Here is a 22,975-nt window from a genome sequence, read left to right as displayed (position 1 = left end):
ACGTAAAGAAACTGCAAAGCTCCGTGGAGGCCCTTTGGGGGTGGGAGGGAGATTTCTGCACCCAGCACCCCTGTGAGATGCAGGATCAGGGCTCCCAAAGGTGGTGTTTGGCTTCTGACCGTACCAAGGGCAGAGAAAGCAGTCTTGCTCTGAAAAGGTTTAGAAAGGGTTTCCAACCCCATTTTACTTTCCTTTGTGATAATTATGGCTTGAGGGTCTGTCTTTGTTTTTAATAAACAAGTATTTCTCCAGTGAGAGTTTTTCTCCGTAGCAAACCCAGCCAGCTGGGGAGGTAACCAGTCAAAGCTTTCCCTTCCTCAGGGTAAGCTTTAAAATGCATTTGAGAAGATTTGGAAATGTTTAAACAGCAGATCATTGGCCTATGTTTCTTTAAATATGTCTTGAAAAAAACACAACCGAACCCGGGGTTAGCTAAGACTAAAGCCATAGGAAGTGAAATCATCAAAAACTCTTTGGGAAAGTGTGTCAAAATGCGTTAGAGCGTTTCAGCTTTCTGAAATATTAACTGGCAAAAATGTCTAGAGGGAAGTTGGCTTCGTTTGTGCTTTCACAATACAGGTTGAACATGTGGGGTAGGATTGGTGGATTCATGCCAAAACTCGCAAACTAAATTTGTGCTCCTCCTGTGGATTGAAACAAAAGAAATAGGTTGAAGTGTCACATCTTGGAAGTTTAACCTCCTGTTACAAAAGCGTGCTGTGGGAGAAGAGGATGATGTAGTAGTGACTCTTCTATTTCTCGTGTCCTGTTAGTATGTGGCTGGAGGGGCTCTGTCCTCCCTAAATCCTGCCCAGGTGCATCTTGGTGGAGAACGTCACCCAGCTCCTGCAGTTGCAGACACGCAGCAGAGTGCCCCATTGAAGCTCGTTTCAAGAGTAGCTTTGCAAAAGCCTCAAAGCATCGGGCTTTGAAACAGACGTATTGTTATGGATTGAATCTGAAAATACCTGGTTTTTGAAAAGGTGGTGCCCTGCTTTGATAAACAGGGAGGTCGAGATGCCAAGGTAACACAGCGGTGTTGCGACAGAGGTGGAGATGGAGTCTGAGCTGCCTTGTCACGGGCCTTGACCTCTGAATAACTGCTGCCTGGCAGCACGCATGGGCAGCATGGCAGGGGGTCTCAGGGGAAGGTGAATGTGAGGGTTTTGGTGTTACTGCCCTGCGTGTTTCACATTCAGTTACTCTGAAACCCCGAAGGAAGTCAGGCTGGAGGGGAGGGGGAGAAAATGCTGCTGTGCTTGTAATCAGATACAGGGACTTCTCACATACAGTTTTACTCTTAATTGCACTGAACTTTTTCTTATTTACAAACTGGCAAAAACCTTACTTTCTTCTGCCTTTCTCGTTTCCAGAAGAAGCTCATCAGTGTGGAAAAGGTCTCCTCATCCACTGCCAGGCTGGTGTCTCCCGCTCTGCCACCATAGTTATCGCATACTTAATGAAGCACACGCGCATGACCATGACGGATGCCTATAAATTTGTAAAAGGCAAACGACCAATCATTTCCCCTAACCTTAACTTTATGGGGCAGTTACTGGAGTTTGAAGAAGATCTAAACAATGGTGTTACACCACGAATCCTCACACCAAAGTTGATCGGCGTAGAGACCGTCGTGTGACGGCGAAGCTGTGAGGAGGCGGTCAATGAAGGGGTTAACCTATTCTTCCTCTGATCTGGGGCAGTGATGGGTGGGTTGTGGGTTTTTCTTTTTAGCTTTCAAGGGGGGGGGGGGTTGTGGCAAACTTTTTGTGAGTAAAAACCTTTTTTGTAAGGAAAGGTTTTTAAAAGATCCAAGAACTTCGCCGTGTTTGGGATGCTGTTGTGATTTCTTCCCAGATGCCGGCAGAGCAGGGAGGCTTCGGAGCAAAAGGAGTAGTTTTTAAAATCAAAACAAGAAGAAATATTGGGCTTTTCTTTTTATTTTTCCCCCCTCTCCAGCTACTTGTAGAGTTTATGGCTAAGTAGTCTGTGCAGGTTCATAGACTGAAGAAACCTAAGTTGAAGACAAAACACAAACAGCCAACACAAAGCAGAAAAAAACCTCCCCTAAACCTATGGGCCTTCGTTTTGCAAAGGCTTTGCTAAAGATAACCTAGCAAAATGCTCACTGATGCAAAGGAAATCGGAGCAGCTAAAAAATTCTGCAAGGCACTTTTCACACTCCTGACTCAAACTAAAGAAGAAAAAAAAAAAGTTTATTTGGCGTGTTTCATGTTCCAGTTCTATTTTTCTATTTCAGGATGTAAGGTTTTAACAGTAAGGGACTTTGATCATTCTATGCCATATGCCTTCACTGGCTTCTTGTGCAATAATAATATGGGGTTTGTTTTGAGTGTTCAAACCAATTAGAGTTGGCTGCCCACTAATAAGAAGTTAATTTTTAAAGTCTAATAGTGTAACGGCAGCCGGCTTGGTTCAGAAAGGATAAATGAGAGCAATTATTTTGTTCCTTTATATGATTTTGATCCTGGTTACAGTGCCATAAACCTTGTTACATATGTATATCAGAATGTACAAAAATTGAGAACGAGCAAAGTTTATTTAAAAATATTTTTCGCACAAAATTATTGGTGTGCTTCAGTTGTCTGTGTAAAAAAAAATTGATTATAAAACAAAAATCTTTTGGAAAATGTGCGTCCTTTTATTTCTTTAACAATTTTCATTTTCTTTCTCTGGGATGGGTTTTTGTTCTGTTCTTCCTGTTTTGCTTTTTGTTGCAATGTACATCTCCCTCTGATAAAACTGATATCTCTTGTTTGGCATCTCCTCTTCAGTGTTTCGTTCCTGTCCTCTGCTGGTGGAACGTGTTTTCCTTATTTTTCTACTGTATTCTTGCATCCTTCAGTTTCTGTAACTGGATTATTTTTTTCCTGTCCTGGAAGTGCATCAGTTTTGGAACTGTTCAGCTGAATTGGCACTACTGGTGAGGGCTCTTTTGGACAGACCTGCTACTTCTACAGCTCAGTAGCCATTCGGAAAAATAAGAAATAAACATTCTCCACTGATTCCTTTTCATCTTCCTGCAATTAGCTTATCTTCTATGTTACAAAATTGTCCAGTTTCTAGAAATATGTTGGTCTTGTGTGTACTTTTCCCTAGCCTCCCTATAGCCCCCTCCTTTAGCAGTTTCACAGTTCCTGGGATTTTCCTCTCTCTTGTCCATCTCTCCTTCATCCCCCTCCTTTCCCAGCTGTGTCAGTGTTAAGTGTGGTGCGTATTCTAGGGCTGATGTCCCTTAGGCGGCTGACTCTTGCTTGCTTTGTTTGTATTTACTTTTTTTTTTAATGATATAACCTGATCTCTTCTGGACTGTTACACTCTTAAGTTTATTTGTATGAGCCTAAAATGAGTTAGAAAACATTTCCCGTATGATTCTGTTGTGCAAACTGATATATCCCAGGATGTCTGATAGCAGTGAAGGATTTTCCTAGCTGAAAACCTAGATGGACTGAACCAAGTTTAAAACAGGACCTGTCAGAAAACTTCTGTATAATCACATTAGACGTGTATATTTTTGTGGACATTTTACTTAAAATGTTGTTACTATACAGATATTTCTTGAAACTTATCCCTTTATTAAATTATTTTTTCTACCGGAATTGATTTTTTAAAATTTTTTTTTCTTTTCTATGATGAATATTGGTCCTTCTGCTGAGATGCCCTTGGCAGCAAGCACTGGCTGGGCCGCATAAACATCTTGGGCTGTGACCACTCCTGGGGCTATGGAGAGAGTGGCTGGATGGGAAAGGTATTGTTTGCTGGCTGGGAGCTCTCGTGCTCCAGGAGGAACGGGGTCCCTTCGCTAAGGTGCTCTCCCCCTTCCTGCCCTTGCCCTCTTGCCTTGCATTTGAGCCCAACCCCTTCTAGCTGCTCTCTATGAGGTGCAGGTCATTTGGTAGCAGGGAGGAGGTTAGGAAACCTCTTTGTTTCTTGCCGGAGAAGCTAAAGCTGCTGCAGCAGGGCTGAGGGCTGGCGGGAAGGTTGGTCCTGGCAGCCTGTGCTCGTGCCCACAAGCGCTGCGTAACAGTGCTGATGCTCTGCCGGGGGGAGTGTGCGAGAGACCTGCCTGGGAACAGCTCTCCTGGGTGTGATGGGAAGGAGAACTTGGTTTGAAATTGGTTTTCCTTGTTACTACCGGTTCCTCGTTCCCATGTTGAATGGCCTGATGCAAACATCTCCAGTGTGAGGAAGGGCCCTGCCATGCCAATGTGACTCACGGCATCCTCTGGTTCAGCCTCAGCCACCACACGCTGCCTTGGATCAGGATCAGGTTCGCCACCAGGTAAGTGCTTGTGTTTTGGTTCTTATTTAAGCCAAAGAATGGCCCTTGCAGCCTTGGGTAAGTTACTGGCTGAGGAGGATCCGATGGATTTGCCTTAGTAAGGCTGAGCAGCGGTGCTGCTGCGTGCAGGAACGGACGTGTGGAGGGCTTGCTGCCTGCTGCAGGAACCCCGTCAGCCTCTGCTCCTCATGGTGGGAAGTGGTGCCTGATTCCGCTTCCCAATGCGATGAACTTGGACGTGGTGGGGCAGGGCAGTGAGGCTGTAAGTGAGCAGTTTGCTGTGGCTCTGTTGGTAGCAGGTGGGCTGGATCAAACCCTTTGTGCAGACCTGTTCCCTTGGAAGGGACTGGAGCTGGGCCGGAGGAGAGGAGCTCAGGAGGGTGATGTCCCACTGCAGGCAATGCTGGGAAATGCCACCCTGGGGATCACTTCACTGGGGGACAGGCTGGGGAGGAATGCTGATTGTTTGGGGACAGAATTTATTGAAGCTAGTGAATGATCGCTTGACATCTTTGTGCCTAAGGGCAGCAGAAATTCAGTTAAGGTTTCTATGGGTGTCAGACCACCTGGGAGCCCTGTCTGAGTGCACAGGTGTTGGAGATGCCTCGTTTTGTGGCACCTGATACAATGCACTGCAGATACATGCCTGAGTATCAGTAGTAAGCCCCTGTCTTCTGAGCATCACATGCTACTAGTCAGGAAGAAAAAAAAAATAAATAAAAATCCCTCATTTCTAGGAGGAAAGAAGGCTGCAGGGCTGGGGGCCCCATTTGTGAAGGAGTTTGAGCAGGTATTGGTGTTGCTTTGCTGCAGAACCTCCAGAAAGGTTATTTCTGACTTTAAGGTCAGAACTGGCTGCAACACACTCCCCGCCTTTCTGAGATGAGGTTTGGTTAACACACAAATCAGGACGACCATTCAGTAGCCTTTGATGTGCGTGTGGTCGTCAGCCAGGACGGGAGCTGCTTTTCCCCACTCAGCATCAGTGTTGTGTGCTTGCGTGCGAGGTACGCTAAAATAGCTACGGTCCTGGAAAACTGGTTACCTCGTAACTTATTTTCCATTTCTGCCCTTTGTGAGTTCGGGGTGGACCTGAGGGCTCGTTTCTGAGACCGTTACCCTCGAGGCCGGGTCTCGTGGGCAGACCCCTGAGACCCAACCTGTGAAGCAAGGCAGGGTGTTCGGCCGTGGGTTTACCTGCTCCTTACAAGCTGGGAGCCCTACTGAATGGTGAACTGTCATGTCTGTGAGTGTTAGGACCTGCTGTAAATCCCTGTTAAAGCTAAAACTGTTCGATTCCTAATCTTGCAAGCTGTCCTAACTGTAAGGTTAGACTTGCAGAGTTAAAAGATTGTTTAACTTTCCATATCTCATAAGCTTTGTTCTTCTGGGTCACACCAGGGGCTGAACCAAATCCCGCTTTTTGTCTTGGCAGTCGATTTTTGGAGGCTTCCTATGACTTTACCTCTCAAAAATGTGCTGACGTCCTTTGGGGAAAGAGGAATCAAAGGTCCCTCTCCTACCCACTTGACAGATACAGGCTGGGAGCGTTTCAAGATGAAGCAATCGTGTAGGAAGCGCGTTGTTACCTTATGGTCACAAGATCTGCCAACCACTCCTTGCAGGGAGGTGTGCTCATGCAGGAGCTGAGGAGATGGAGACAGGAGTTACAAGGGGTGTGGGAAAGTGCCGAGCAGACTGGGAGCGTTTCGGCCTCCGGTCCCGCTCAGTCGCGGTGGAGCTGGCTTCCGCGTGTGGGCTACCAGCAGCAGGAAAGCCTCGGGGAACTGAGGATGCTGACTCAGGAGGCAGGACAAAAAGCCTCTGGGAACTGAAGATGCTGATTCAGTAGGGAGGACAAAAATAAAGCCTGCTATCTCTTGACTGAGTCAAGAAAGTAATCAAAGAGATAACAAGTGGTTGATGACTGTCTCGTTAGCAGGTATATGCTTTCCCGCGGCATGCTTGCCTGCTGCTCCTGTAGGTACCACAGGGGAGGTTACTGGTGAGCAGGTTCCAAATGGTTTGGGCACAGCCTGACATCAGTAGAGGATAATTAGAGCCGTTGGTTTTGCCCGGAGCATGCTGCTGCTGGCAGCAAAGGGGGGTGGTTCAAGCCATGCTGTGTTCCCTGGAGCAGTCCTGGGTGCTGCCAGCCCCCAACATCCTCCCACTGCTGGGTGCAATGTTAATCTTTCTGCTTAATCGGGTGCTCCTTTTGCGAGGGGTTTCTTTCTTCTGCTGTCTCCACTCCCTCTGTTGGACTCTAGCCCCAGTGGAGTGTGAGATGGAGGAGCTGGCTCACTTCTTGTCTTGCTTTAGCTGCCTCCTGCATCTTTTCCAACCCTATCGTTCCCCAGACTAGATGAAAGAAATTTAAAGCCAAGCGGTGCTGCAATGGGATTAATGCTTTCAGTGACCATATAGGCTCCTGGTTTGATTTGCTTATCCAGGCAGCATCTGTCCTAGGGAGGCCAGAGCCTGCAGACTCCACCTGCAGCAATTCCTGTTCGCAGGCTTTGCAGCCGCCTCATTACTAGAAACAAGAGGCACGCTTGGGATGACAAAATTGCATGTTGCCATCACCTGCTGAATAGCACATGGGTCTGTAGCTGGTGCTGCCCAGGGTGGGGAGGTCTGTTGAGGTGCAATGTGCTGTAGCAGGACTTACCCAGTGTGCAGCCAGAAATCCTGCTGGTGACTGGATGACTGACCTGCTCTTTGCATCTTTATGGAGCCAGAATCCTGGAGTATGTAGAGATACGGTCCCTTGCCTCAGAACCTGCCTGAGCTCCTGTTGAATTTGGCCCGATCCAGTCTGGCTTAAATCCTGCACTGTGAGATGCCCATCTGTTCAGCGTGTTCCTGGACTGTGACGTGAGTTTGTCAGGGTGAGCACGGAGCCTGTGAGCTGCTGCCTCAGGGCTGGCTTCATCTCAGTGATGAGCAAAAATAACCTAAAGGCTTATTCCTGGGGATAAGAATTGCTGTATCTAGGAGGGGGAGATTTCAGTGCAGTACAGAAACACTTAAAAAAACCTGAACATGAGTCAGGGAGTAAAGTTAAAACACATAAAAAAACTATTTCTGATAGATAAAAGCACTCAACCAGAGGTTAAATGTAATTTGACTCATATGCCTTGTCTTCACACTTCTGTACCTTAGCTTCTTTGATTGTCTATATTTAAGAGGTGACATTGGAGAGCATGGATTTATCATGAAGATTTATTTGTCATGGAGAGATGAAGGAGCTATCTGGCACTTGGGGATTTTGTATCAAGTTGCGCTTCTGGCAGACACCAGTGGAGTGTTTAAAGAAGATCACATTGTAGAGCAGAGTAGTAAGTTGCTATAAGGATGGACAAAGGCTTGTCTGTGGTCTGTGATGCAGGGACTCTGACTAGAGAGCCCTTGGACTCGTAAGATGTCTCTCTGGTCCAGGATGCATGCAAATACAAAATGTGTAGCCAGAGGCACAGGCAGTGGCTTCCCCAAAGGCACATTCTAGTCATTTGTCAAAATCCATTGGGGTGATGGAAGAGGTTGCCGGTGTGAAGAACTGTGAGATATTGGCAGCTGAGGAGCTTGCCTGGAGCCATTTATGTTTTCAGAGGTCTGAACAAGGTCTGAGAGTCCTGAACCAAGCTTTGCCCCACCAGCATCTATTTGAAAGCCCTTTTCAAGGCATCCAGTTTTCGATGTAGTGTTGTTTGTGCTCCTTCTCCAAACCCTCCTCAGCTTTCAGCTGTGCTCCTGGAGTGGCGTGGTCTGCGGTGGCCATCGGATCATGGCATGGATATTCCAGCTGTGTTTCAGCTGTCGGCCTGCTGGAGTGTGACCCATGGAGAAACTCCTCTGGGCCTGGATCTTCTGGCCTGGGGTCTGTGATGGTGCCTGAAAGGGTAACTCAAGTGCGCTGGGTGGGCTGCTGCTGCCAGCTGGCTCAGCTGAGCTCATGCCCATGTAGCATCAGTAAAAATCTCAGAAAGCCTGAAATGAGAGCCCAGTTCCTACCCTGACTTTTTTATATGTATTGGGGATTCGGTGCACAGTCATGAATACATAACCTTTGTGAGGGAATCCAGGAGATAAGATGTTTACAGCTTTATAGGATCTGTATGAAATACAGTATGTTGGCAATAAGACAGGATTGTGTTTCTTGGGGAGTCCTCTCTGTCCCTTTGTCACCCATGCTTGTAAATAACACTTTGAAGCAGGAGGCAAGACTTCATCCTTGGATGGGTGTTGTCCCCCCGATTTTGCAGCCGGGGCAGAGGAGAGGGGTGCCTGTGGTCACAGGGCAGAGTGAGGAACAGAGCCTGGGAGCTAGAAACTCACCTGTCTTTTCTAATGTCACAGCACCATCCCTTAAAACTTGAGCTGATGGCTGGTAAGTGTGGTGATTAGCTACAGCTTCAGATACTGAAGATACTCCTTGAAATGGGAACAAATTAGGTCCTCGTTGTGTCCAGCTGTCCTATAGGCACCGAAAATGCCAGAGCAATTTTAGCTTCCCCGAAGTGACACTGAAGTTTTATTAGTGCCATTGACTGAACCCCTTTCTGCTGCTGTATAAGCGTTAGCAAAAGGTCCTCTGCACCTCAGCTCGAACTGACGAGCAATGCGTACGTATGGCAGTTCTCCATCCTATATTTAACAAAGCCACAATTACATGGAGATATAGAGGCAGATAAGCCATTTGAGTGCTCTGCAGAGAAATGGCACCAAAATAGTTGTAGTGTTGTTTCTAATTGCAACGGACGAGCAGCCTGGCTCATTAATCCTCCCTATCAGCAGCACGTAGCCTGTCTGCACCAGAATAGCCCTGATCTCAGCAAACCTGCATCCAGCCCTGGCCTTCTGTTTTCAACGTATTTGGAAAAGACAAGCTTCCAGCACAGTCCCAAAGGGACTTCCACTTGGCTGGGCTGCCTTTCCACAGCAGAGATGACCCAGGGCATGAGGGGCTTTGCAGCATTTCAGGGGGCTACCAGGGTACATGCAGATGTCCATGCAACCCCAGCTTCAGGCTGAGCAAGAGCTCCAGTTGGGCAGGTCCCGCACTGTGGGTGGTTGTGCTGGTGAGCAGCGAACCATCACACCAGCATCTCCCGTTGCTCAGGGGGTGGTGGGGCTGCTGCCCATTACCTGGCGACCACCAGCCGTGCAGCACAAGCAGCTGTGTGGTGGGAATGGTGCTCCCTTGCCCCACCAGCCCTGGCCGTGGCTGCCGTGGCTTTGCACTGCTGCAGCCTTGGCTTTAAGGCCAGAGGATGTAATTCAGACAGCGCTGCTGAGCAGAGGGCCCGTGCTGTTGTGCTTCTCCCTTCTCTTTTCCCCCCTTTCTTCTTGGACACCTGCATGAATCTGTTCCAGGGGCTATAATGAGCGCTGTTAACAAACCTAGTCTGTTTTCTTGCCGTCCTCGGTGACTTCGGTCTAAGCTGTGTTTGCAGAAATTTTCTCTCAAGAGGTGGTAAGAGCTACTCTTCAAAACTAAACCTGAGCCTTTAAGAGCACTCAGTGCTGTTGCAATCATCCTGGAATTCTCATGGTAGGAGCCTGAAGTCAGGGACTACATGGACAAGGAAGCCAAAGCTGGGGTCTGACGGTGGCTCGGGAAACGTTCCTGCTTAGGGCAGAGGCTGCGCAGTGCATGTGTGAGGTGTGGAGTGCTGCCTGCCTGGCGTTACGGGCTGGAGGAAGGTCATGCAGAGGCAGGGACCGTAGTGACAGGGCAAGCAGGGGTGCAATGGTATCACTCTTTCGGCTGCTAAATGGTGGTTTAGTCCGCTGCACTCGTATGGTGTGCAGGTCATCAAGTATTGTGCAGGCAGGAGATTTGGGTTTGGGACAGGCTAATGCGTGCTGAAAGCTAGGAATGTTTTCCATCTATTTTCTTCATTTTAATTGTGCGTATCCTCTCTTTGAAGACTAAATGGCTAGACAGCAGCATCTTATAGCACACTCCGACGTGGTGGGAATGTCAGCTGAATCCTAGCAGCCAGCTGCAGCTGCTTGGTCGACACCAGCCTGGTTCAAGGCTGGCTTCTGCAGAGCTGAGCCCTTTCCCACTCACCACCTTGCGAAGAGTTGCTTCATGCAAGCTGTTGGATCCAGGGCATGCTGGACTTAATGTCCCTCCCAGCTGAACTCCTGGGATGACTGGGATGGATATAGCTAGATACACCACTTGGGAATTCAGTACATAAAGTTCTGCTCCCTTTGCCTTGCTTTCACTGGGATGAGGGCACATTGTACATGAGGAAGTGGAGGAACCATAACTTGGTGCAATCTGTCGGAGTAAGGGTCATGTATGGAGAAACTGGGCAAAAGGACTTCTGGATCATCCTAAGATCCCAAGGAAATATACTGCACTGTTTTTGCTTCTTTAACCTTTTCTTTTCTATGTTTTTGTCTGCCAAATGCCTTCAGTAGCACTCCAGGCACATGATCTACACCCATAGAATAACGATGTTTTGCCTATTAAAATTCTCTTTTCCATTTCAGCTAAAGATGGCATTTCTCTTTGCTTCCTTTTTTCACCTTTAAAAGCCTGATTTTTTTTCACATTAATGATTGAAGGGTGAAAAAGGCATAACCAACTTGCTGAAAAGTACCACGTGTGGGAGATGCTAAGAAGCAGAGGATGGCACACACAGGGGAAACTGTGCACAGAAGCAAGAGTCCCTCCTCACCTGGGTTTGAGGGACAAGGCCAGATCTCTGCTGAGTGGTGGGGAATCAGGAACACCACCCCTGGCAGTCGGTAGCTGGACATCTTGAGATAAGCTGCTGCCCAGGGAAAGAAATGGGACCTGGCTGGAGCAAAACAGTAGTTCACGTATTCCTTTATGATACTGTTGGGTTGGTTCAGAGAGATGGAAACGGTGACCCAGATAGAAAGGGAGTTTCTACATGGCTAAAAGTCCACCTTAGACCCCGCTCTGGGTGGCGAGGAGAGCTGGGTTGAGATAGGATACCTGCAGAAGGTAACGGAGACTGTGTACCTGTCCAAGGGTGTGAGATCCTCCTGGAGTCCACAGCTCCCCAGGGAGTGTCTGGGGCTGGCTGCGTCCTGCTGACTGAAAACTGGTTGGGTCCAACTGGCATCCTGAAGCTGGGAGGCAAGGCTGGACATCCAGCCGTGGGCAGCTCTGCTCACCTGAGAACCATCTTCGCTTCCCTGCAACCCTTTCACCGTGAAGGTAAAATTCTGTTGCCTTATGGAGGGGACTTGCTATCACCCTGGTGGCTCTCTGTCCCATTGCAAAGGCTCAGGTTTTGGTGCCTTACAACTTTGCTGAACTTGAGCTACTTGGGGCTAAAATTTTCCATGCTGTCTGGGTGTCAAGTCTAAGCACCCCTTTGCACTCTCCTGAAGCTGATTTACTCTATTTCCATTGTGTTCTTAGGTAGTTCTCTTTTAAGTTGAACTAAAGAGAATTTTTTGAATGATGTTTTGTTTTTATTCATTAGGACAATGAAAATAATTTAATTTTCATCAGGAAAATGATTAATTCCATTAACAGCAAGGCATTGCATGGAATGCGTGAGTCTAATAAGGTTTTTGTTTAGAAAATAATTGGAAAGAAATATTTTTGATAAGGACAGAAGTGTGTCACTTCAACATTTTTAGCAATGAAACTGTTCTATTGCTCACCCCCTCCAGAAAAGACTTAATCTTCTGAATGTGTGTCTAAAATGAAATAAAGTTGCTATTGGAAAGAAGTGCTTTGACTTCTGTCAAAACTTTCAGGCCATCTGTAAATGAACAGGTTTTTAAATGTCTCGGTGCAGGCAGTTTCTGAAATGATAGTGTTCCTTCCAATAGGGAATGTCAATATTTCCCAGTGGATAATAACCCAAATAGTAAATGTGAGCAGAGAGAGGAGCTTTGCCTGCCTCCTTTGACAGACTTTGAAGCACCCTGAGCAGCTTTCTGCTCCTCTTTCTGGGCAGGCAGACATTCAGGTGCTGAAATGTGAGCTTGATGCTCATCCTCAGCGTTCTTGCTTGTAAAATGAGGGGAGGGAATTGCTTACAAGACATAAGGCTCAGTGCTCCTTGAAGACACTGTGGCTGGAAGAAGTTAAGTTGGAGGTGCTCCAAGAGGAGCCATGGCTTAATGAGGAAATGCCGGTGTGCTTCTCTGGATTCACCCTGAAAGCACTTAAAGAGCCCTTGATGTTGTCCATGGTAATGGGGTAGGAATGCTTATTAACGAGAGCACGAACGTTACTTTGTTTGTGAAATAATATTATGCAACTGAAGTCAATATAGTGCTTTGAATTGCCAAAGCGCAGTTCAAGGAGTTGGGGAGTATCAAAGTTCGTGTGCTTGAAAGCCACGGGCTCGCGTTGCTCCGCCGTGCCCAGTGCCGCGCTGGTTCTGAGCTTCAGTGAGAGCATATTTCTCCTATGGCAAGGTGCTGGGAAGAAATCAAGGTATGCCTGAATACCAGGCTGGAGATGAAGGCAACACGTGGCTTTTATAATTTACAGGACTTAATTCATCTTGAGGAAAAACATTCCTGTTGTCTTTTCAGCTCTATGACACCCCCCCACCCCCACCCCATGTCTTTGTGCATAATTATCCTGGGTCGTTCAGAGATGCGGCAAAAGGCTTTAGGTATTCACTAGGGATGATTAGTGTTAAATTAAAGGAAGCTCGGTGTATTAGTGTAGTCAAGAAAGTCTTGAAAGGAAGAAAGCAACATGCTGAAGCTGGTTTCTGTGCAATAAAAGTGAACAAGCAGTAAAAACTGGTACAAACACTGAAAATCAGCTGAAAATGTGCTGAAAAGGACAAAACAGTTCATAATTATGATGAAACCAGTCCTGTGGAGAAGCTGCCATCTAAGGTTGAGTTAGAAGCAAGCAAAGTATGCCAAAAAGGGATTTTAATATCTTGATAATTCAGATATATATTCTTTAGTTAGTAATTCACCTCTTCTTTATAAAGCATCTGCTTGTTGTTGGCAGGACAGCTGCCAGGGACATTTCTTTCATTTCCTACAGATAACGCCACTGACAAGGTAAAAGGTATCATTTAAAGTAATTTTCCAGCAACATTTCTTTATCAAAATGTAAATTTCAGAATTTCATGTCTTGGTTGCACAGTTTTTGTTTTGTGCGGATGAAACTAGGATCGCCTCTTCTGAATTATTTTATAGAAGTTTACATCATTTTTTGGAAAGTCGACAGCAAAATCTTTATAGACCTGAGATCACAGCATTAGCAATCTAATTTCCTCAAAAGTAACCTTGCAATTAGCAGCTGGAGTAAATTTTTAAGAAAGTGAGACTGACGCAGTGTTTGTGCCACAGCACTTTATGCATGCCAGCGTTGAGCAGTGGCCTCAGGAAAGATGTGTGTGGTTTCTTGGAAGAACCCAGCCAGAAACTGTCCAAACAGCCAGCGTGGCATAGCCGCAGAAACCAGGAAAACGGAGGCTACGGCTGAGGTGACCCAGCGAAGGAGCACGGGCACCCTCAGCTCTCCAGCAGAGGTGGTTTCTCACCCTGGTGAGACTCTGCGGTGGGAAGCGGTGTAGCTAGAGATGGTCTGGTGCTTCTGCGCTTACAGCTCCATGCATGCCCTCTCCCAAAGTCCAGCTCACTGATGAGTTTGTAAACCTCCTTTTAAGGATCTTGTTCCCTATTTACCGCTGAGGTCCCTGAAGTGTCTAAGCTTTTGCAAACCGAAACCCTCCCAAACCACTGATGGTAAAAGCACTGCGAACGCTCCCTGAAGCTGCAGCTCTCAGGGGTCAGAGTCTTTGGTGCTTGTTCCACACACCTGGTCCCTGTTGCTTCTCTCCCCAGGTTCTGGTTGTGTTCTGTAAATGGAAACGTACAGAGAATTGTTAAAGAAAAATATCTTGTTTTTTTTCTAGATCACCCTCCCCCCTTCTTCCTACGTTTTAACCACTCGATTACCCTGTTCCAGACAGAATGCAATATTTCTCAGAAAAGGTGGTTCTTTTTTCTTCCTTATCAGCCCCACTTTAACCCAGAAAATAAATCAGTGAAAGTTCAGATTCCAGTGTAGTTATCAAACCCACAATGTTGGAGTAATTACAAAATAAGTCTGCCTCTCTGTACCCATGCTTTTAAAATTACTCTCTAATTTTGGCAGTTCAACCCAATATCTGTGCACCTATTTGAAAGCAGCTACTTCAATCCAGATTTTTAAGCCTTGTCATGTTTAGCACCATTTTTTTATCGCTTGCTTACTTAGTCCATGACTCCATGGATGGTGGTGACCATCGGTCACGCTTACAATTTGACCCACCTCCATCCAACAACGGCATATGTTTCCCACTACTGATAGTTTATGCTGTTCATTTTGCTCTTGCTCTGCTCTGCTCCTTCATCATCTTCTCCTTAGCTGACCCGGAGGTTGAATGCCACAGAAATAACCCTCCTCAAACAATTAGCTAGCCTGCTTTCTGTCACCCTAACCGCATACAAACTGGCTGATTGACTGATTTTATTTTAAGCTTATTCAGTAATCCTTTAAAGGATTTCTTTTTGAATGCAAGTAAGAGGATAATTATTTAGTGTAATTATTTTATTCATGTACTTTGCAACATTTTTTACCTTAATTGCATTGAGGGTTTTTATATTTTTACTGCATTGCAATCCTGATAGCAACACTGGGTTTTGAAGTTTCAATGAATAACAAATTAACTTCTACGTTGGAAAGAAGTAAACTTCATTCCTTGCTTCTAAGCTGCTCCGACCTGACAGATTGAATTTCTGAAGCACCATTCCTGTGATCTCCCCCTTTCCTAATGGACAGCATGATCTTGAAGTTTCTACTTGAAAAACTAATTTGGCTTTGAGTTTGAGCGTTAACCCTGTAGCTTCTGGCTCCGCAGAAGAGTGATGGGTAAGTCCGTTCGTATTCTCAGGTCATTTATCAAATCCAGTCCAGGCAGGTAGTTTCCAAAAGCTGAGAGATACCTGTGGCATATGTGAAACGTGTCAGTCAGTTGTGAATGGATTTCAGCATCAGTGAAACCCAACTGTAGGCTGGAACCTGCAGTCCTCCATGAAAATATACGTTTTTTTTTAAAAAAAAATAATAATTTGTAAGCAGTATGATGAGTGGCAGATCAGTCTGCATGATTTGGAAAAGGCATTGTTGTTCTTGGTCTGTGTGTATGGGCAGGGGAACTGAGCTACCTTTACTTTTATTTATTTTAAAGTAATATTGTGCTACTGCCAACCTGGAGGAAGTTCTTTAGCAATAACACTCCTGCCCTCAGTGGTCACTTGCAGTCTATGAACGTTCCATAAAAATAACGAATCTGCTGCCAGAATCTATAGAAGCCTTTTTATAAACCCTGAAACAAACTCGGACCACAGTAATTGCTGCCAGGCAGGGCTGTATAGTGTTTCTTAGTGGCATAATATTTGGGGTGAGAAAGAGTTGAATTAAATATCTTGAATGAAGCAATTTTAAGACATTTTAAAAAAAGACGTAGCTTTCTGGGTAATGAGCAAAACCATGGTCCCCTCTCCACATCTGTTCCTGGACCTTGAAGGGGGGACTTGGTTAAGAGGACATAGGTTAGGATGGGGATTGCACAAGAAATAGCACTTTCCAACTGATTGGAAAGGGTGGAAATAGGCAGTTGGGAATGAGAATTTTCATCAGAGAAAATGATGGGTTGATGCAATCGTTATGCAGTGCTTAAAAATTTGACTTGGAAACAGTCCTGAGTCTGGGACGTCTGCACCTTGCCTGAAAACGTCTGCCAAGTACTGTGATAACTGTTGTAGTTCATCCTAACGTAATGGTGAGTTTTCCCAAGAGATCCTGATGTTCCAATGCTTTCTGTCCGAAAGGGAGGTGCTCAGGGAGGGCGAGATGCCATTTTACGCACGTATGAAGTGCCAGTGCTGAGTTACTGAAGTCCGTGTGGCCATGTGCTCAGCTCCCTACCCCTGCGGCACGTCTGCAGAGATCGCCGCCTTCAACCTTGGTGGCACAAGGGCGGTGGGATGCGGCTCCCACCTCGGCGCTCAGGGGGCTGCAGTGCCTGGTTCTACAGGCTGGGAGCCCAAAGGGCACACGGGAATCCAGCCTTTCACTATAAATGTGGTATGAACCTGGAGGAAAGCTGAAATTAAATGGGAATTAAAATGCATAAAAGGCTGGATGTCACGTAAAACTAAAGAGCCAGCAACTGGTGTGAAGTACAGTCTCATTGTAAAATAATGTCTTATCTAATTAGATGTAATAGGATCACAATATAACAATTAAAAGTCGTTGAAATGACAGTAATTGCAGGAGAGTGTGAGTTATAGCGTGGCTAAAACTCATGAAAATCGGTGTCGGTTCACAAGCATGCGTTGCTAGAGGTGGCTAAAGCAGCAGCCTTAGGGCTACCTGACAGAAGGGGTGGGCTACTGGCCACTGTCTGGGTTTGGGGGCTAGATTATACACCAGCGCTCTGCTTTCAGAAAGCAATGAGCTGGCTTCCTCAGGAGGGTCTCCAAACCGACTCGTTCTCTTCCAAAACATGAGATTTTGGCTGTGGCTAAGCAGAGCTGTGAGCACTGGTCATGTTCCTGCAACTTCTTGTGGTCCCGAATCCACATTTTCCCCAGCTTTGTGGAGGCCAAATAGGTAAACATGCAGGATGAAGCTCCCCTAAGCTCAGGTACAACAAAACATGACCACGGAGCGAGGAGCCCTCACCTTCCTCCTGCCCTTTGCCTGGAGGGGGCAGATCCTGCTGTTCGTGGCAGCAGAGCAGTGCTGTGGCCAACTGAAACATCATGGTTGCTTCTGGCTCCACGGCGTGGGTACACCAACGTCCGTGTCGTGACAGTGCTGCCGTGAACAGGACCTGTCAGGACTGGCGGTCCCAGCCGTTCCCACCGCCGGGTGGGCTGGGGCAGGTGCAGGTGGGAGGGAGATCACTGGAGCAGAATTTGGGTGGTTGGCTGCTTTGCTGAAGAGGCAGGGAGCCTTGGCTACCAAACCAAAAGTGACGGGGCAGTATGGCCAGGCCGTTAGCTTTTCCTTTCCGCAGTGTACTCGGTAGCACAATTTCCAAGGGCAAGAACATTTGTTAACTTTTTGGTGAATAATTCTGTTTTGGCTTGTTCAGTGAAGGTGTGTTCAGTGCTGTCTCGCTACCTGTGGTCCTAAAGTCTTGTTGGGCCCAATTAAGGAGGAACAAGACAGATTTGTGAGTGCTGGGACACTTCATAACGTGATGGTGTATTTGTGGAGAAATAACTTTGACCGGAGTGGATGTTACCATTTGGCCTTGGCAATTATGTGCCTGCATATGAAAAAAGCAGCGTTCCCAGGGAATGAGGACCAAGAGAATCGGGAGCTGTTAAGAAGAACCCCAAAGTCAGCAACCAGCAGATGAGATCATTAAGTCTGAGGGTAATGTGGTTCCTGGGAAAGGTTTAGCAACTAATGAATTTTCTTTTTCTGCTTATGCAGACACTCCTTTGGGTACCGCCAATGGGTGGTTGAAGCACATCCGTTGCTTCATGAAGTGGAACCTTACCAAGTCCCTGAGTATGACTCAGCCGGTCTGACGTGTGTTGGGGTATGTGGGGCTCAGCGTCTGTATATCCCTACGGAGCAGGGGACCCCGCACTTTGCATGTTCAGGCTCCCTTACCTCCTCAAAGACGCTCTTTCATTATTTGCTCTTATTTAGAAGTACACTCTCGCAGTGGGTAAGGAGGCAGCTGTGAGGAAAGCGGTGACTGAATTACTCAATGCCTCTGAAGTGTCTGTGGGCAGAGGGAAGGATGGAAAAGCGGAGGAGATGACTGCGCTGTCTTTCCAGGAGCAGAGAAGGCACAAGGATGCAAAGACTGACTTGCCTTTAAAATATATTGACACTACATACAGATCTGTAAAGTATTTGAGCTTCAGCTTACAATTTTAAGAAATCAGGAGGATGATGCCCCCAGATAACAGCCACTGGCATGCTTTCATTTCATTAAGGCCATTAAAATGTAGCGTGCCAAAACAGGCTGTGCCTCTACATCTGCCTATGCATAGGTACCCGGTCACACACAGCAGATATTGAAAAGCCAAGGCAAAAAATATCTGCCGGGGTCGGTGTGTGGCTTCATGTACGTTAGTAAATACTCTGCTGTTGTCTTGTGGAAAATTAATGAGATCTGAGCCGTGAGAACCCAGCGTTATGTGCTGGCTGGCGAGCAGCAGTGTGCTGATTTTCCTCTCCTTCCCCCACCCTGTGAAAATGACGAGGTGCGTGGATTAGTGACTTCAGAATGAGTAAGGTTTTTCTGCATTTACTTACATAAACCATAGTCCAAGTAGGTTTACTGAGGGGATCCAGTTTTTCCCAGCGTTAACTCACAGCCCGTTACGGCAGCAATCCTCTGTCCTTCCCGGCAGGTAAAGCCCCCTTTCGCACCCAGCCATCGAGAAGTGCGGTCTCAGCCCTCTCTGCCCTGTTAACGGGTCCCAGGAGGAGAATGTATGTATTTCATGTATGATTAGTAAATTCTGTGGAGACACGGTCCTGGTATTGCTTCAGGCAGCTCTTAGGAAAGTGCTGCTGCAGATAAACACAGATGCCTTTTATATTATTTCAACGGAAAAGCTGTTCGTCCGTGAGGTGTGAACAGGCCCTATCACCACGACACAGCCCTGCTCCCCAGACTTCGTTAGTTTGCTAGCTGCATCTCGGCAGCCTCCAAAAGAGTTTAAGATTCTGACCGCCTTAGGAAAGACTTAGTCAATCGGACAGCGTTATCTTAGATGTCATCTGTGAAAGGATCCTCACGTGTTCCGTGCCAGTGAAGCTACCAGCCAGGTCTCCAAGCCAGCTGAGACCTTCTCTGGGGTGAAGCGCATCTCAAAACCTAGTTTTTCCTCTGATCCAGGGGGAAGCTATTGCTTTGTGGTCCTCTAGATGAACGGATGATACCTAAGGGGAGGGACCGGGTTTTGAGGTTAAACATAGCAGCACCCTAGAGAAACACCGGTTGTTGGAGGTGGGGGGCTCTAACAGTAGCGTGGCTGTGTGGTTTATGTCCTGTGGCACAGGAAAATGCGCTGCTGCTTCTGGATCTGCGTGAAAAATACTGAGAGGCAACGCAACGTGCAGCGAGCAGCGTGGCAGTGCCCCATGTGCCCTGGCAGGACTTGTCCTTTCACAGGGAAGCAGGAGGAAATAACGGGAGGGCTCGGGGTGCTGCCTCCGTCCCCCAGCAAGGGAGATGGTAAAAGGGGTGCAACACCGACCACCCAACGAGAAAAAGCAGACAGGCGTTAACCCCGGAGGCGATTAAAACAAATCCTGCGTGCTTGTTCCGCCCTTTAGCGCAGCGTGTTGTGACGAAGCAGCCGCTGTTCTCCTGGGGCTGGGGGAGGGAGAGAAGGGCAAAAGTTGTGGTACACGGAGGGGGAACATAGGTAAGAGCGAGTGCTTGAGTCTAACCGGACCTGCCACGGGGTGTCACGCCGATGTGCGTGGGCGCAGCTGAGGGAACATTTATCTGGCAGCTCCCGATGCGGAGGATTGTGGAGGTGCCTCTGGATGCAGAGTTCAGGTAGTTCAGCACACGGCATTTTCTGCTGCTCGTGGGGAGGAGGTGAAGGCCGTGCGTGTTTGTGCCCGGCTCTCGGGCATTGCCTGCCTGTTTGCAAACTGCACACTGCGATGTTGTATGTATTAATACTTGGCAGCTTACATAAATAGGTTGGCTGCTGATGCACAAGCGGCAGTGGGCTCCAGCTTCCCTGACTGCGACTGCTCTGCTAACAGGAATAGAAAACAGTTTTTAAGTCCTTCTGACTTCGAATGCTGCACCGCGAGCCAATCTTTTATATTAAAAATAGCATTTTCTTACAGTCTTTTTTGGAGTGGCTCTGTATCTCCACTTTCCTTTCCTCTTCTGTGCTTAAATAAAGACTGATTAATTAATCAGGCTTTTCTCTGCATAAATGATGAGGATTTCTGGCAAGCGATCTGATATTGCTATCTTCATGCTGTCCATTGAAATTTAGGGAAAGCAAACTACTTGCAAGTCACTGTCAGTGGTGCAAGACAGTGCTGCAGGTTTTGAGCAGGGGAAATTGTGTGAAATATTAGATAGGTGCTTTATTTGAATGAATCTGATGTATTATTTTTTTTTAACTGAATAACGATGTAACTGCTTGACCTAACGCAACTTGATCGGACTTTCCTCCTTTTGACACCCCTGTACTGTAAGGTTAGCACATGGGGTTATACCTGACTGCAGTAATATGAAAAATTTCAACTGAATTTTTACTGTTTTGTTTTGTTTTTAGCTCCCCCACTTGGAGGGCACAGAGGGTCCCATCCGCCCCTGAGCCCCCCAGGGTGGGGTGCTGCACAGTGCCATAGCTGACTAGCCCAAAGGCAGGCTTTGGTGCCCAAGGGGTAGATGCAGCCAAGGCCACAGAGGAGCCACTAACTGCTGGGGGAGATGAACACGGAGGGGGACCCCACAGCTGGGGAGGGCTATGGCTCTGCACAGGGGTGTTGCCCACCTGGACTTGTAGTTAACCTCTGCATGGGGATTGGAGCTGTGGCTACCCTACAATGCCCGATGGCTGGAATGGAGGGCCACCTCCTCTTGGGAGAACATCTCCATGCCTCATCACGTGACCCGTTCAGCAAAAAAGGACACAGTGGTGTGTCATGGAAGGTATCATCCAGTCAGGGAGCCCACCCGCAGGAGGAGAAAGGAGCCAAACCACAGCTCCACACCTTGGCCCGCTTAACGTAAGGCTCCTGTGTGGAACTCCACTGTGGACCTGAGCCTGGCTTTGAAACACGCAGAGGTGACATGAGGTGTTTACAGGGACTCTGCACCATTGCATTTTTGCTTGGTTGGTTGGTTGGGGGGGGGGGGGGATTGACCTCCGTATTGATTGGAATTTGTGTCTGAAGCGTTTGGAGATCATTCCTTCTGACAGCTCTGCCTAGGAAGATAAAGAGGAAGGATTGTTTGGATATCTCGGTAACAAACTAGGTTCCCTATCAGTGTGACTTATTAGATAAGACCCCAGTTTGGTGTCGGGAAATGTGTGCTGTATTCTCATCTCTGTACTGACGTATTAGGCAGCCTTGCTAATCGTTTCATCGCCTCCTGCCTCTTCTTTCTTGCTTGCAAATTGAGGCTGCTGATGCTTGCCTCCCTTTGTCACACGCTGTAAAACCCACAGAAGCAGATTGCTGTGGACGATCAAAGGAAAGTCTGATTGTGCTGTTCAATACATCAAAAACGTGTCTTATTACATGAGTTCTACTAATGGAAAGCTTGAATTTACACTTACAGTGGTATGAATCTGACTAAAAGCTCACTGACGTCAATGCAAGGCTTTACGTCGATTTCAAAGGACATTAAATGAAGCTTTATATAAAGATGCATGCTTAATTTTTTTTTTTTCTTTTTTCTGACTGCCATATTTGCTGTTTGCCCAAAATGGCAATAATTCACTTGAACTGTCAGAAGATACTCAATGGATATAAAATACGGCAGTGGGTGTTGTGGTTTTGAAGCAAGGACAGGGAGAGGGACTCCACAAAAACTTGGACTGTTTTGGACACAAAAAGTGTTCTGCTCGCAGTCATCTTTTATAATATTGGGCCTCAAGATCTCGTAGAAAATAACATAGCTCTTCCTCATCTCTGAAAATGCAGCAGAAGCACTACTATAAAATGGGGACTGGATTCCCAAGTGTCTTGTGAGATTCTCCCTCTTCAGACTACAGAAATGTCTGCTGTGTCTTTGATGGCCAGTCACTCCCAGTGCTTGAATGGCAGGCCTTCAACATGCTCAGAAGAAACAGCATACTTGGGCACATCAAATACATTAGATGTACGGACTTTATTAAGAAAACCCCAAAGACGTATGATCTTGAATTAACAGGGCAAGAAGAGATCAGCGGTGACTTGCACTGTCCCGTCCCATTTGTTTGCACTGCCCAAGGAGTCCCTCACGCAGCAGGCTAGGTGTGCACCTGAAACCTCTGCCCTTCATGTCCAGGCTGTCCATACTCGACCTACAGCAGCAGTGAGTCACATGCATATCAGTGAACCTACTCCTCTTAAAAGGGCTGCCTCTGAAGACGTTGCTGTCCCTTCAACACATGAAAATAAAGCAGTTTGAGTCTTGTTTCCTAGGTTATTTTTCCTGCCAGCCAACCCTTGAATTGTTAAGATCTCCATTTAGCCCTTTAGAGGCAAGTAATAATCCTGACAATTTTTTTATTATTATTTTTTTTACTGATTACAATTATATGGTAGCTTTAGCTTTAGTCAGTTATTTTCTGCAGCGACGCAAAGACAAATGCTGAGATGAGTTATTGAATGTTTTAGAGATGACTAAAGCAAGACACAAAGTGTTAATGGCTTATCCAGGGAAATGCCAGGAGTGAGCGATACAGCTGGCAGGAGGCTTCTGGAGTTCTCCCGCAGCTCCTTTATCCCAGCTGGAGTTTAGGGTGCCCTAATTCCCATGAGCAGGTAGCAATTCTTCCTCTGCTCTTCACCTTGGGGGTAAAAATGAACATTGTGCAACAAGACGAGCTCAGCTGGCTGGAAAGCCAAGTGTTTGGCTCTTCAGAGCTGAGGAGGTGGCAGAGCATCAGTTGCAGCAACCCTGGGCTTGCCTTTAGCTCTCC

General features: G+C 46.9%; 1 protein-coding gene across 6 annotated transcripts in view; it reads left to right on the top strand.

Annotated features, from left to right (window-relative positions):
• The window catches only part of DUSP10 (dual specificity phosphatase 10), a 45,956-nt gene extending 23,487 nt beyond the window's left edge, over nucleotides 1-22,469 (top strand). Inside the window, exons 4-5 of one of the 6 annotated variants that reach the window (XR_013931562.1) lie at nucleotides 1,374-3,769; nucleotides 4,203-22,469. Coding sequence is in view for 1 of the 6 variants with exons in the window: in XM_080408692.1 (XP_080264818.1) it covers nucleotides 1,374-1,639 (266 nt within the window). In the remaining 5 variants the exon portion in view is untranslated. Of the gene's footprint in view, nucleotides 1-1,373 lie in introns of all 6 variants that reach the window. The other 5 variants (XR_013931563.1, XR_013931564.1, XR_013931565.1 and 2 more) reach the window with 5 other exon arrangements.
• The last annotated feature ends 506 nt before the right edge of the window (nucleotides 22,470-22,975 follow it).

Source organism: Falco punctatus, assembly GCF_963210335.1.
Source record: "Falco punctatus genome assembly, chromosome: 12".
Lineage (NCBI taxonomy): Eukaryota > Metazoa > Chordata > Aves > Falconiformes > Falconidae > Falco > Falco punctatus.
The sequence above is the reverse complement of the archived record's forward strand: the minus strand, read 5'-3'. Positions and strand labels throughout refer to the sequence as shown.